The sequence below is a fragment of the Eschrichtius robustus genome, chromosome 3 (assembly GCF_028021215.1).
Source record: "Eschrichtius robustus isolate mEscRob2 chromosome 3, mEscRob2.pri, whole genome shotgun sequence".
Classification (NCBI taxonomy): Eukaryota; Metazoa; Chordata; class Mammalia; order Artiodactyla; family Eschrichtiidae; genus Eschrichtius; species Eschrichtius robustus.
The window spans coordinates 95,050,494-95,066,327 of NC_090826.1; the positions used below are offsets into that span (position 1 = coordinate 95,050,494).

General features: G+C 39.1%; 1 protein-coding gene across 1 annotated transcript in view; it reads right to left on the reverse strand.

Moving 5' to 3' along the window:
- VAV3 (vav guanine nucleotide exchange factor 3) overlaps positions 1 to 15,834 on the reverse strand; it is a 386,424-nt gene that overhangs the window by 170,473 nt on the left and 200,117 nt on the right. Inside the window, exons 12-15 of the mRNA XM_068540417.1 lie at positions 14,573 to 14,659; positions 11,535 to 11,620; positions 9,875 to 10,007; positions 9,369 to 9,478 (exon numbers count right to left, since the gene is read on the reverse strand). Of these exons, the coding sequence (XP_068396518.1) occupies positions 9,369 to 9,478; positions 9,875 to 10,007; positions 11,535 to 11,620; positions 14,573 to 14,659 (416 nt within the window). The remainder of the gene's footprint in view (positions 1 to 9,368; positions 9,479 to 9,874; positions 10,008 to 11,534; positions 11,621 to 14,572; positions 14,660 to 15,834) is intronic.

The following is a 15,834-nucleotide window of genomic DNA, read 5'->3' on the forward strand; positions in this document are numbered from 1 at the left end:
GGATCAAACAGGCTACTGAAAAACTCCATTTTATGACAGCTGTTGATTTTTCTGAGCACTGTCCCGTGTCCTACTTCCTTTTATTGCTGCCAGGAAACTGTGGTTTAGTTCCCTATACTGATTTAACTGCCAATTTTGAAAGGTTATAGACAATACACTAGATTCAGGGAGAGTTGTGCTGGCTTCAACTTGGGAGATTAACGTGAATAGGTCAGTAGCATGAGGCTCAGCACAGCCTGGGGGCGATGGATCGTGTCGGCATGGATTTCATATCCATAAACAAATTCTTCATATTAAAAACTGGTAGTGAAATCCTTTTAAGGAGAATGAATAAAAAGGTTGTTTTTAGAGTGAATAATTTCTCCAAAAAAAAAAAAAAAAAAGCATGTGGGCAGACAAATTCAGAGATGCTTTATGGTTTGCTACTTTGGTAATTGTGCCTGTAAGGTTACCAGTTTCCAACTAGACACTGATGGGCTTTGGACACTGAGAAAATGCCAAAGCAGATGTCATCGCAGTCAAATGTCACCCCTCCCACACAGCTCATCCAGGAAGGCTCACCCTTGGACCAGCTCTTGACACCACCATAGCCTTCTTTCACTGCTTCTAATCTTCCTCAGTGTGCTCTCCAAAGAGGGAATTTCAGAATAAATAACAGGCGCAAGTGTCATTACTGGTAAGAAGAAAATGCTTCGAGAGCACAAAGAGCCATCACTGACTAGAAAACTATCCTTGCTGATGTGGTGGACTATTGAGTAGAGACAAGTTTACCATGTTGTTGCTACCGGCCTGGATTCTTGGGGTCTCATAGTGCTTTCCAATAAACCACATAATAAAACTTAATGAAACCAGATACCTGGATGGCATTTTGGATATTCAATTGGTCAGTACAAAATAATGCCAAATACATATAATTCATCCAGGTATTTTTGTTCTGGTTTTGGTGGAGTAGAGAACATTTTGAGGCTAAATCGTCACGATGACCTAAACAGGAATTAGTGCTAGTGAGAAAATCATACTTCTACAAAAAGCCACAGCATGGCACCAGTATAGCTGAGATCGTTTTCTGGCAACACATACTCACTACATTCCCTAGGCCTGAATCATCATCTCTCTGCTGTAAGACAGGGGTCGCTAACTACAGCCCACAACCTATCTTACTGGAATATACCACACTCACTCATTTAGGTATTATCTATGGCTGTATTATTACTATGATAGACTTGAGTAGTTGTGACAGAGACCATATGGTCCACAAAGCTAAAAATGTTTACTTTCTGGACCCTGTTCTAAGAGATGAAATTCACAGTCTCAACAGGTACTTATTTATATATTTGAGAAGACCCCAAGAGATCTCCTAATGAAGAAAACAAACAAGAGGAGGGAGAGGAAGGGAAAGGAAGAGGAGAGAGAAGCAGTAGTACCATTATCCTAGTAGTAGTGGCAGTAGTAGCCAGAGCAGCAGTAGTTTGGGCTTGCTATAGAATTCTCTGATTTAGCTTCATGTAGATATTGGGGGAATCTCCATCTAGGCAAAAATATAAATAAAGTCAGTCTATTTTTTTATTTATTTATGTACTTACTTACTTATTTATTTATTTAGCTGTGCCAGGTCTTAGCTGCGGCACACAGGTCTTCGTTGCCGTGTACAGGATCTTTAGTTGCAGCATGCGGGATCTTTAGTTGCAGCATGTGAACCCTTAGTTGCGGCATGCATGTGGGATCTAGTTCCCTGACTAAGGATTGAACCTGGGCCCCCTGCATTGGGAGCATGGAGTCTTAGCCACAGGACCACCAGGGAAGTCTCATAAAGTCAGTCTTTTAAATTTGCACAATAGAATGTCAAATCTGCTGCCAAACCTTTGATATCATAAACATGGGTCTCTCATCAAACAACAACAAGGACCACTTCTCTTGAGGCACTCACCAGATTTTTTAACCCTGAATTGATGTGTAACACAACACAGCTTTATCCCTCCAAATCCCGGGATGGCTAGGGGAGGCACCCTCTCTCTGGCCTGACTAGCCACTCCACACAGGAGAAACAGTGAGGTCAGGTCCTGGTCCACTGCAGGGAGCAACATACGGTGGGGAGGGTCACACTCCAGGTGCCACTGAGGGTGTTAAGGAGACCAGGGAAATGGGAGAGGGAGCAGGCACGTAAAATGAGTCTCCCTCGTGACGCCCATCAGTATCACAACATGTAGACAGTGATTGGACTTCAGGGGCACAACAGAGAAGAAGCAGAGCCGCTCTTCTGAGTCTGAGAGGCGGAAAAAAATCGAGCAGGTCAGGAATCAGGAGTGTGGACAGAGAGAAATATGAGGAAGTAGGTGGCTTTGAGCACCTCAGACCTTAGAACCAGTCTAAGTTCTATATCCCCTACAACTCCTAGAGGCAAGGAGGTCCACGATTTGCATATTGTTCTGCAGTTTTTAGCAGAAGTATAGATTAGATCAATATTACTTGAAAGAATCTAGGTGATGTGAAAATTAGCCATCCTGCTTGGTTCTCTAAGTTCATCTAAGCATCGAGTCAGACTGCCAAAAAGAAACATACCTAGAAGGACAAAAAGAAACATAACCCGGAAGCATCAGGTAGGTGTCTACAAAAATGCCTTTAAAAAATTGCAACCTCATTTTTGAGGGCTAATTTAAGAAAAAAAAATAATATATGACATCAACTTCTAGAACTTCAAAAATATCTAATGCTGTTCATGGAGAACATGTTTTTCAGTATCTCTTACTTAAGGATCCACATTATAAAGCCTTCTTATCATACTAGCGAAAGTTTCTTTCCCTCAAGGACTGTTGTATTATTTTGTGAGACAGTAAGAATTTCCTAATTCATCCTTTTTTTTTAATTGACCTTATTGTCAGAAAACTTAGAGTAAAATTTCAGATTTACAATAAAAATATGATTATCTACTATGTGCCAGGCACTGTGCTAGGATTGATCATGCATGTGAATAGCATTGACAAGATCCCTGCCCTCTTGGTGTTTTTAGTCCACTGGGAGAATAGTCATGAAATAGACAGCTAGATCTAATGGTAATGCCCTCAATCCAAGGGCCCAGGCAGCTCGGCCTTGGGGCATTAAAGGTACACATAGGGCAACCAAATAACCAAATGGCAATTTCATTCTTTACTTAGCATTTCAAAGGACATCAAAAGGAATATAATTCAGAGTCTACAGAAATGCATTTCAGAAGTCCCTTTTCCCCTTTCCAAACCCCTCAGACCCCATAGCTATTCCAGAGCCACACTCATACCAAAACCCAAAACTTTCTTTGCATTCCCAGACCCATGAAGCTTTCTTTTTCCCTTCTCCCAACATTATCCATGTATTCAATAGTTCAATTTAGCTTCTCTCCTAATAAGCAATAAAGAATCCTTACTCTTTTGGAGGAGAAAAGACAGGTAAAATAGAGTAGGCAAGTAATAGATTATCTTTAACAAGGAGGGGATTGTCGGGTCTTGGGAAGGCTATAAACACTAAACTTGGATAATTTTTGTCTGGTCATATAATTACAATTGTGAGAGAATACTAGGGAAGTGAGGTTACTCATTTAGCATAGTGGTCAGGAGAGATCTCTCTCACAAAGTGATATTTAAAGTCAAGATCAGTAGGATAAAGAACCAGCTACCCAAGGAGCAAGAGGAAAGACCGTCCTGGTAAGGAAACCTCACGGTTGAATGCCTGAGGCCTGTGCGTATTCTCCAAAAACTGAAATGCTCTCAATCTGACTACAGCAAACAGGTGTGTGATGTGGCTGAAGAGATGGGTGGGATAAAACCATGCAGGGCCTTCTGAGGTCCTGGTAAGAATTTTGATATTATACGGAGTGCAGTAAATAGCCAACAAAGGGTCTTAAGTAGGGCAGGACACAGCAGATCACCCTGGATGCTTCTTGAAGAATGACTGGTAAGGAGGGGGCAGGGAATGCAGAAGCTAATCAGAGATGTGGAAGGCTTAAACCAGGGAGGTGAGGGTGAAGATTACAAGCAAGTGGTCAGATTTAATCTGCAGAGATTGGTGAGAAACTGATTACATGTGGAGGGAAAAGGCAAATCTTGGCCCTCCATCTAATTACACTTGAATAGATGGGATTGGGAGGAAGAGACTATTTGGATAGAAATATCAAGAGTTCAGTCTTGAAATACAATACACTATATATTAACTGAATGCTATTATATTTAGAAGCTACAGTAATTAAATTCAATTGCAATAGCTCCTTCAGTGCTATATGGCCAGGGCTTCCAATAGTGTCTGGCAACAAAGCAAGTGCTTAGTAAATATTGGGAGAATAAATGCAATTTCCTCTGATAATTACCCCTCTGGTATTCAGAATCTCTGAGCAATACCTTTAGATGAAAACAAATTATATTGGATAAAATATAATTTTATATTTAAAATGTGAAAAACATAAGTCATTGCTTTCATATTCAAACTCCAGGAGGCGAATTTCAAGAAAACGTTCTTATCTAGTGGAGCCTGAGTCTGCGGAGAATGCTTTGAAACATGGTTCTGTTTGACTCCTGATTATTTAAATTTTTCTTTTTAATTCTGTGGCACGTGTGCTTTTTATGGTGAGTGACCCCAAATTCCTTCTGGAAGTAAATGGGGAATAAATTAGAAAGATACACTGTGGCTCAGATTAAACGTGATTTGTGGAGGTTCATGGCTGCATTCCCGCCCCTGCCTCACCCCACTTGGAGAGCGCTCCTTTTCAGGGGTTCATCCTAGGAAACGAAGCTCAGGGGCTGCCCCTCCAGATGACAAGGCAGCCTGGTCCCAGAGCCCCTCCCCAGCTCTAGAATTTCCATACCCCCTTTTCCTTCTCTTCTCCCCACTCCCACGAGTCTTAGCATCTAACAGATATATATCCTGGGCTCGTATTTTAGCAGATGTTAATGGTCTCTATGCTATTATTCCTTAGGTAAGCCATGTGGCACCGTGCCTGGCATGTGGCACACAGTGAAGAAATCTTAGTGTGGTAATAATGGTATATGCATCTCCAAGGGGGCTTTCTTTATTCAAGGGAGTAAATATAAATTGTTAGAATTTCAAGAATTGGGTCAAGTCAGTCAGAAGAAATTCCAGGCAAAAGGGCCTTTCAGTTCCCTTCAATAAATACTACAGAGGCTGGTTCAGAACCTGCCACTTGTTACCATACGCAATGCTGTTTTGCCCCTGTTCTACTTTTTCTTTCTCTAACTTTTCCTTTTAAAAGTCTTATCATTCTATTACTCAATTTCTTTATTTTACTCAACTCTGACTTGTTTCTAGAAAGCTTAAGGACACTGATCCTCCAGGTCCTAGTCACAGTGAAAAAAAGAAAAAAAAAAAAGAAACCTGATTCCAGTTTTAGATAACAGGATTTGAGTCCAGGTGCTTATTTTAGCACCTTCCCAGTTAAAAAAATGCTGTGAACTAAGATCCTGAACTCTACTGTAAATGATATAGCACTGAACTTGTACAAATGTGCTGAAATACTCCTGCCATTGCTAGTTTCCTGAGCTATAAGATGGGTATGACATGTTTATCAATTTAAATCTAACAGGAGAAAACATTAAAAACACTTGATTTAAGGGATTTGGGGGAAACACATCCATAGCTTCCTAACAATATTTTGAACATTGCTATGGGCAATGTTCACATCCACACTTTCCAACATCATTATGAAAACTAGCCTAAGCTAATAAAATAACATTTGCCATCCTATTTCACAGATAACTAAATGGAATTGTGGGAAACAGTGACAAAAAGCCCTTTTGAAAATAAATAAGAATAAATAATGTGTATCAATCAGGCTTTTAAAGATCTAAATATATTTTTTAGAGTGGGATCCCCAGAACTATAGCTCTTGAACATTATTTGGCTCAAAAACTGTTCAAACAACCTCAAGAGCAATCAGTCCTGCTACCACTTCTTCTCACAAGGAAAAAAGAAAAGAAGACATCCTTCTTCCTCCCCTATCCAAGTGGGTCACTGCTGCTTTTCTCTCTGTGAAGCCTTTCTTCCGGAGGTTTGCCAAGTTTATGTGGTCCACTGCACATAATGTTGGAAGTGGCTATGGCCAAAGAAGGTCAGAGAATAGGGCTACTGAGTGGGGATTGGGGCGTGCTTGGGAAGGACAGAGGCTGAGATTTAGGTCACCTCTGGGGAGACTTGAGTTTACCGGATACTTACTGTTTATTGGTATTCATGCTTTTCTATGGTCCATTATAATAGTCTAAATTAAGAGCAGTATTTTAAACTCCTTAAAGGTGATTTGCAAATTTTTTAAAACAAAAATGATCCAACCATCCTATAAACAGCAGAATTGCCATCTTCTGTAAATAGAACTGGCAAGCATTTCATCAGTCTTAAAATATCACCTCCCTTGATTTCCTGCCCCCCTCCCACCAATGCCTCCCTTTCCTTTTCAAAGGTCCTTAAAGCAACACTCCAGAATGCTCTAGGGGGACTTACAGGGCCCCTGTTAATGTCAAAGAGAGTGGAAGAAGCTGGTCTGTGGCGAGACACAAGGCCTACTGTTTATCATGTATGGTCATGAATGCTGCAGGATTTCTCAGTTTTCTTTTTCTCCATGGCTTATAGACTAAGAGTACTAGAACTTTAGATAATGGATAAAATAGCAACATTTGACCATAGGCAAAGTCTTAAGCTTCAGGACTTACTTAGATTATTCTACTTTCCTGAGCACAAGACAAGCAAGACCTGTCTTACAAAGCTGGAAGCAGGACTTTCCTGCATAACAAGCTTCAAAAGAGAAAGGAGGAAATAAAATAATGGGATATTCTGATGCTCGAATAAAATCCTATTTTTATTTTGCCTAATTTTAATTTACAGGCCATACATGGCATAATTCCTGCTTAAAGAAGCCCTCAACTTTGACTTTGAGCAATTCTCAGAAAAAGGTACTTCCACCTTCTCACCATCCTCATGGGCAAGTCAGTGGAACTCTAAAATACAAACAGAGTTTAATGGATGTTTAATTACATTGTTGAGGTGCTTGGATAAGGCTTAAAGATGAAGAACCCCACCCAGTTTCCCTGTGTGTGGTACAGCCATCTTTTCTGTGATGGAACAATTTAAAGCTACCCATATTCTTCCCTTATGTATATACCTGTAAGGCAGCGACTGATATTTGCGTACAGCTACCCATTTCTCCTTTCTTCCGTAATAGGAGAACCTTGATTCGTAGCCAAGCATAATCCTGCCCAGAATGAAGATGGCATTTCTCGGCTCCCTTGTCAGATGTGGCCACATGACTAAATTCTGGTCAGTATTATGTAACAGAAGTTTGTAGCACTTCTGCAAAGAATCCTTAAAAATGAGGATCACCTTCTGCTGCCTAGAATGTAGATTATATAGCTAGAGCTCCAGCAGCTATCTTGGACAACATGTGACCAACCTTGAGGACAGAAGCCATGCTGACAATGGCAGAGCAGGAAGATCTGTGCCTGGGTTCCTGGCAATACCCAGGAGAGCCCAACCCACCCCTTGTCTACCTACCCCAGATTCTCTTCCATGAAAAAGAGAGATAAGCATCCATTTTGTTGAGTCTCTTGCATCCAGAGTTTAGCTTTGATTTATGGCAAGTGAACAAAATATTAAGTGATGCGCCTATCAATACAGTCCAAGGAGCCCGCCTACTCTCGACAACAAATTTAACTTCCCTCCTCTGCAGAAGTTCCTTCACTCATGTAAGGATCATATGAACAGAACCCATAAGAAAATACCAGCCTAGCATCCTTCCCACAAGAGCAAAGGTGTGAGATCAGCTCTGCCTTTGCATATTATCAGCAACCCCAGCATCCTGTCACTCCAATCCCAACTGCTCAAGTCCAAATATTGCCTATCACTTGAAACCTCACTAAAACAGCACACTAGGTTTGTGATGTAGCCCAAAATTCATCAGAGACTGGGCGGAGGTCACCAACTTCATCACTTGTGACCCAAACCAAAAAGGTCCCTGTAGAATAGCCATTTTATTGATGCATACAACTACTAAGGTCTTTTAATTATTATAATCAATAACAATAAATTTTTAAAACTACAATAGTATACTGGAAGATGTCCTCTGAATTTATAAGTCCCTATAGGTATATTAGGATCCTAAATACAAAACGATATTAATAATAGTGATAACAACAGATACCTCTTACAATTCAATACCATATCACTGCTGTTGTACTATCTGGCCACCATTCTGCTTGACACATATATCTGGAATTCAAAATATCATTATCCCTATTTTAGAGGAGGAAACTGAGGCTCTGGGAGGTTAAACAAGTTGGCTAAGACTATGCAGCCAGCCCATGGCAGGGGTTATTGCTGAACCCAGAATTGTCTATAAGCTTAAAACTATTTTAGCTGCACAATCTTATGTCTCAAAATGTTAGAGAAAATAATCTAAGGAAAATCTCTATTTTTCTCCCCTCAGAACTACAATAAAATATTCTAAGCCTATTTCCATTTTATATTAACATGAGCATTTCCAAAAACAAAGCAAAGGAGAACGCAAGTAAAAAATCTGATAGAATTTGTCTGCAAAAGGTAAATAATGCTAGAATACAAATGAAGCAAATCACAGAAGTGTTTTTTCTTAATTTCACCTTTTGCTAACAGTTCCAATTTCAGGGTGACCAATATGTTTCCATAACAAGGGTCATTATACACTTTTTAATCCGTGAACCTCAAAACTCAAAAGAAACTCCTATGACACGTCCTTGTGTAATCACATCTCTGTATGCATTCCTCTTTAAACATGTCTGATTTATTTCCCACCTCTTTGTTGAGTTTCCACTTTAATAAAAGGACAAAACACTGAGAGAAGTCGAGCCCTGAAAGCATTCATTGAATACGTCAAGCAATTTACCCAGAATTCAAACAATAAATGAGTTAAAAACAAACAGGAGGAACAAATCAATCTTTCTATTAAAAATAAGATATTTGCATGTATGTATGTACGTGTGTGTATGTGTTTGGGGAGTATTTCTACTTAATTTAAAGCTATATATAAAACATGGCAATTACATTAAAAGTTTATCGTTAGAATAATTAATATTTTCGGGGGCTGCTAAAAGCTAAAGAATTAAAATATGCCCATGAGAAGAAAGTCAAACACAAGGTTAGAGCTCCCTCTTTCTTTTTCTTGAAGAAATTCACCGAAACGTCTCTCCCAGGAGACCGAAGTTATCAAGCTGACAGCCTCGTAGCACAGCACTCACGCTCAGAGCAAGTGTTTTCACAGCCTCTGCACACATGCTACAAACATTAGGGTATGTTTATTGGTAATTCATTGTTCATAAGAAACTTATGCAGTAGAAAAAAGCACTTTTAAAAGTAGAAATACTCACAAAGCCATTTCAAACTGTTCCAGCCACTTTTTCTTTAAATCTTTTGTTTTGCAATAAAATTCTAACCCATTTTGTCCTTGGATATGGATGAGGTAGAAGCCATAAGACCACTGTTAAAATTAATATTCCTCAGGTTAATACGTATCATTCATTAATAACATCATGTTTCCAAATTCACTAACACACCACCATAATCATCCACAAACCACCCGTAACATTATCATCAGAGAAACTGTGAACAATCAAGATTACTGTAGTCAACTTCATATCTAGAACAACTGCTATGCCAAGTGCATTTTGCTGCCTTGATCATTAGGGCATTAGAGATGATCATTATCACCTGTGGCACTGTCCAATTATTTCTCACAGAGGCTTGCTTCTAATTAATCTCTAGAAACAAAAACACCTGGATGGATAAGCGGCCTCTCACATTAATGTATTAGCATACTTCCCTTGAATAGTCAAAGTTATGAGTAAATTACAGTTATTCATTTCCAAGAATTTACCTTTTTATTTTCTTTATCAGTTGTAGGATTGTTGGCTATTTTGTACTGCTGAAGATCTATTATTTCCTTCATTTCATAGTTATCACCTTTCCTTTTACATACAATCACTGCCAAATCAAATAAGAAGATATGCCTGAAAGAGAGAGAGAGAGAGATTTATTTAAATGGTTTGGAAGCATGTGTGTTAATTCTTCCCAGGTAAAATTTAATTTATCCTGTGAGTTAAAGACAAAGGCAGTGTGCACATTGGAAGAATGAACTGTGTGTCCTGGCACTGCCCTTTGCTAAATGAATCACCCTGCTGTGCCTCAGTTTCCACAGTTAAAAAATAGGCAAAATTATAATGAGAACAATATGCACACTGCAGAGTTACTGTCACGAACAATTAAGCCATAAAGTGTTGTTCGTGAGCTAGTACTTTCTTTCTTCCAGTTTAAAAGCTAAACATTTATGGAATAATATTAATGACAACAATAGCAGTTAACTTCTACTGATGTCACTAGGAGTCAGCCAGATTGTCTTGAGAAGCGTTCACCCCTTCCACAAAGATGACTCAATTTAAATCCCCAGGACCATCTCCTGAGGTACGTATTATTATCATCTTCATTTTACTGGGGAGGAAGCTGAGGCTCAGAGAAGTTAGATAATTTTCTCAGGGTTGCACTGCCAGTGGGTGCACAGCAGGATTCACTCTTGGGTCTACTTGTGGAATCTACGCTTTGACCCTGTATGTTGCTCCTTGTGACTTAATGGACAACCTAAAACACAAATTGAGTGGTACATGACCCAAGTGTAAGCTAGAGAAATTATGGTTAAATTTACATGTTGATATTTCTCTTCTATCTTACTAAAAGCAATGTAATTGGGGGAGAAAACAAACCTTATAATCCTATCATCCAATACCAATATTTGTATCTTTTCGAAAACGCTCAGTCAGTGATTAACACGCATACATTTTTTTTAAACAATAATAATGAGACATTCACGTAGCTCTATTACTTGCATCACTTTCAAAGCCTATTTTCCGGGAGAGGCTAAAAGGATGTGTGTCTCCTGGGAGCTACCTTTAGAGCCTGGGTATCAAGGTGGAAGCAAGAGCTGATGCTGCCCCCTACTGGTTGACTTTCTAGTTTCCAAAGTTTCCAGAAAATGGCCATTTCAACTAAATAAATCAGTTTAACTACCACATAATTAGCTCAACTGATCTTTAAGGACTGCACCTACAAATTTCCCTCGAGAAAATCTCACTAAGTGGCCCTCACTTGGACTTCCTGCTTAGGACATGTTGTATTGTTTTTGGTTCTTCAAAAATGCATACCAAAAAATAAAATTAAATTAAACAATTGTGTTTTTATAGTAGTTGTCTATTATTGCTTTATTGCTACTCTCATTTTAATGTGTACTTTTTTTACTCTAGCTGGCATTCTGTATTTGTCTATTCCTTCTTAAGAACTCAAACTTAGGCATATCAACAGATACCAGAACAAAGAGGGGAATACCTAACATATCTATATGAGAAATTTAAAAACCACAGATTGATCTGACCCCTTATTTTTATTCCTTTATTTCACTCCTTTGTCCTGGAGGAACTGTTTTTAAGATTTTCACAATCTCCTGATCCTAATAACTTATTCTGAAAATAAGTACTGATCCTTCTCACCTTTCTTGTTTTGTATGCTTGTCTAGAGTGGTTATTCGAATTTCACCATCTCCCTGAGGTCGTCCAAAAAGCAAAACTGGTTGGTTCTAAAATAGAAAATGTGCATGTCTCAGTTTTTCATAATCACATAAAAACAGAAATTAACATTAGTGAGGATATTTGCTAGGCACAACTATCTTATAACAACTTTTATCATTTTACCTTTTAACACACTTATTCTAAAAAGCTCAGGTCTGCATGATACACTTTCAAAAACAACCTGTCCTTGGTCATCCCAGGAGGCGTACTGAAGACATTAATTGATTTTACTTACAACTCTAATGGAGAAGTTAGCTACCAAAAGAGAGAATTAATTGGAAAAATGCAAATCACAAGGAAGTTACAACAGCTAATATTTACTGAGCATCCACTGTGTGCTAGCCACTGGGTACAGGACGAAATGACATAGACCCTGCCCTCATGAGACATACTGCTCAGTGGGGGAACAAATATTCACAGAAGAATGTAATTACAAACATGGGATTGCCATGATGGAAAAGCAGAGGAAGCATGCGTATCTGGGGGACCTAATTTGGTCTAGGGAGTCAAGGATGGCTTCCCTGAGCTAAGATCTTAAGAATGAAAATTTCTGACTTGATGATTAAAAATAATGAGCCATTTCCCCAGAGGCAGAAAATAAAAAGTTTTAAGTATTTATGAACACCTACTCTACAAGGTGCTAAAGGAAAAAGAATTGACTGAAAATATCACTACCATCTATGAGATTACATTCTAATAAAAAAAGATATGTAATTAATTAACTGTACTACAAGAAAGTATAAAAATAAATGTTTCCTATCTGTATTTTTTTCAGAAACAGAAAACTCCATCCTAAAACCCATATGGAATCGCAAGGGACCCTTAATAGGTAAAACGATCATAAAAAAGAACAAAGCTGGGATCTCACACTTCCTGATTTCAAAACTTATTACAAAACTATGGTAATCCAAACAGTGTAGAACTGGCATAAACACAGACTTCTAAACCAATGTAATACAACAGAACATCCAGAAATAAGCCTTCACATATATGGTCAAATGATTTTTGACAAGAGTGCCAAGACCAGTTCAGTGGGGGATAGGAGAGGCTTTTCAACAAATGGTGCTGGGGAAACTGGATATGCACAGGCAGAAGAATGAAGTTGGACCTTTACCTTATACTGTTTCCAAAAATTAACTCAAAATGGATCAAAGAGTTAAAAATACAAAACTTTTAGAAGAAAACATAGGGGAAAAGGTTTATGACATTGGATTTAGTAATGATTTTTTAGATAGGACACCAAAAGCGCCGGCAACAAAAGAAAAGATCGATAAGGTGGACTTCATCAAAATTTAAAATTTTGCACAAATAACACTATTAACAGAGTGAAAAGGCAACCCACAGAATGGTAGAAAATATTTGCAAACAAAAATGTGATAAGTATTGATATCCAATAATTCATAAAGACAGAAAGTAGAACGGTGTTTGCCAGGGGCTGGGAGGAAGGGGGAATGAAGAGCTAGTGTTTAATAGGTGGAGAGCTTCAGTCTTGCAAGATGAAAAGAGTTCTGGAGATGGACGGTGGTGACGGCTGCACGACAATATGAATGTATCTAACGTCACAAAACTGTACACTTAAAAATGGCAAATTTAATGTTTTATATATATTTTACCACAACAAAAAAAACAGCTGTCCAGGCAATGTGCTATGGAATTACAAAGAGAAAGAATTAGGGATTCTTTCAGATTAGGGAAAGAATTTTTTTTTAAATTGGACCTTGAAGAAATTTGATAGGAAAAAATGAAAAAAGATACTCTAGGCTTTGACAATATTATAATCAAAGGCAGAACTATAAACGCAACTATGTGAAGAGGTAACCAGAGGCTACCGTGATTGGAAAGGTGGCAGATGAGGTCCTGAAAAGGGGAAGGAGCTGTATGTGTGGAAAGAAAGACAGACCAACCAAAGATGTTTCAGAGAAAGAAGCAATAAAATTGCTCTACCAAGAAAAGCATCTTAAATCCGTTCATTTATCTGTTTTCTCTCCCCACAAGCTTTATCCAGGCCTCCATCATCTCTCTTGAAACGACCTCAATGATTTGCTGACTGGTCTGCCTGATGAAAGGGTTTTCGTGACACTTAAATCAGACTGTGAAACCCTCTGGTAAGAACCGTTCACTAGCTTCCTCCTGCAATCACTATAAAATCCCAACTCAGCGCCTTGCCCTCCAAGGCTGTGGTGTGTAGTTCTCCTGCCCCCACTCCCCCACTTCAGAGCCCACCCTTCTTCCTTTCACTCTCAATTTCCAGCCTCTCTTGTCTTGCCACTCCTTGAACAGCCCTGGCTCTTGCCCATTTCAGGGCATCTCACTTGCCATGGCTTCTGCCGGGAATCTTCTCTCTGCAGACCTTTGTGCCACTGGCCTCTTCTCATCCTTCAGGCTCAGGTGACAAATGTCTCAGAAGGACTTTTTCTGAGCACCTTATCTAAACTAGGGCTCCCCTCACTATCCTCTGTTGCAGCAACCCGTTCACAGCATTCATCTCAATAGAGAGAGCTTTTTTAGACTCCCTTTTTTACTGTCTCCTCAACCATGAGACCACGTTGTTCATAGTTACAGCCCCGGCCCCAAGCAAAACGTCTGGCACACAGCAGTCACCCAGTAAATATACATAAAATGAATAAATTAACGGGACTCCACCATGGTTACGTTTTGGGGATGAGGGAAGGAAAAGAAAAAAAAAAATGGACTCCAATGTTTAGAATTGGGACAGCTGCGGGGAGAGGCATCACAGTGTGATTAAAGTGACAGGGACAAGCAATGGCACAAAGTCCCCGGACAATGATTTATCACAGGTGCCACTGAACGTTCATCCCCGTGGACGCTGCCACACAGAAGTCGGAAAAAACCTAGAACAACAGAAACTTGAAGGTAAACTATCTTTTCTTCAAAAACAACTGCTAGAACGTCCCCCCATTTGTGGGTTAGGGAAGCGGGATGGAATGATAATTACATACCAGATTTTCTATAGATAGCTGAAACTGTTTAATTTCACGAAGGGTCTCATTATCTCTTTTCACTTCATTCACATACTGTGCCAAGTCCTAAAGAATAAAGAGAAGGGGAGAAAAAGAAGGTGCGATAAGATTAGACAAGAGATGAGCACTGTTTGAAAGAAAACACATCATTAATTTCATTAATGGTAGAAAGTTACCACTATAACTTTTCAATGACAATAAAATGAATGCTAACCGAAGCCGCATCTCAAAAGTAATTTAAAACTGTCTGGAGTACAGCTGGGAAGACTGAAGGCTTGTCATTTACCACACCCCTGAGAAGAGTAAGGATCAAACACAGAAACAAACAAAACATGCTGCCATGCAGAACAACAAAAAGGAAACCAGGTCCGGAGCGTGTAAATTCCAAACGCTGACCTTGAGAGAATCACACTTGAACTTGGGTTAGAATTAAGGCCAATCATGAAGGATTAGCCGGGAGAAAAAAGTAACTAAAAGTTAGACAATGAATCTAGCAGGGCTGTTGTCTGCATCCAGCCAGCATCTTAGTTCCTGAGAGGGTTCAGTCAGGGAAGCCAGGTCAATTTCAAAGAGTTAATAAAGGGAAGTGAAGGAGAGGAGAGAAACCAGGGAGCATGAAAGTGAACTACAGAGCACAAACAATGCTGGCCCTGTTTCTCCATGTGCTTTCACCTATTTTAAAATGTCTTTTCTCAAATTTGAGGAAACATTAGCTAATCTTTCCATACTGTAACTAGCTATTTTTATTATATGTGCTCCAGATTTTTCCTGTTTTCTGGGTTCTTTTTCTTTTTTCCCTGCCCTCTTATATTTATCTGCAACAGCAGGAACAGAACTCAGACAAAAGCAGTTCCTAACTTTGTTCTAAATGAAAGCCCGACTTTTCATAGGATATATCTATAAACGATTTCTTTAAAAAATTGGAAACTTGATATGATCTTTTTTTTATAATAATAAATAATGATGGGCTGTTTCCTGACAGGGTACTAAAAGTCAGCTAAACACAGAGTTAACACTGAAACTGGCCCAAGGACACAGAGAAGTAATTATGCACTGCTCTGGGCAGAGTCACATTGGCATTTTGTTTTGACAACAAATATTTGTGTATGTTTTAAGCTAGGGACAAATATTATTTCTTTCAAAGTCAAAGTCCAGCACAGCGTGGAAATCGGGGTTTTATAGATTCCCCAATATGTTCAAAAAGCCTGCCTTCATCTACTTCTAGCTCTTGATTTTCAGAT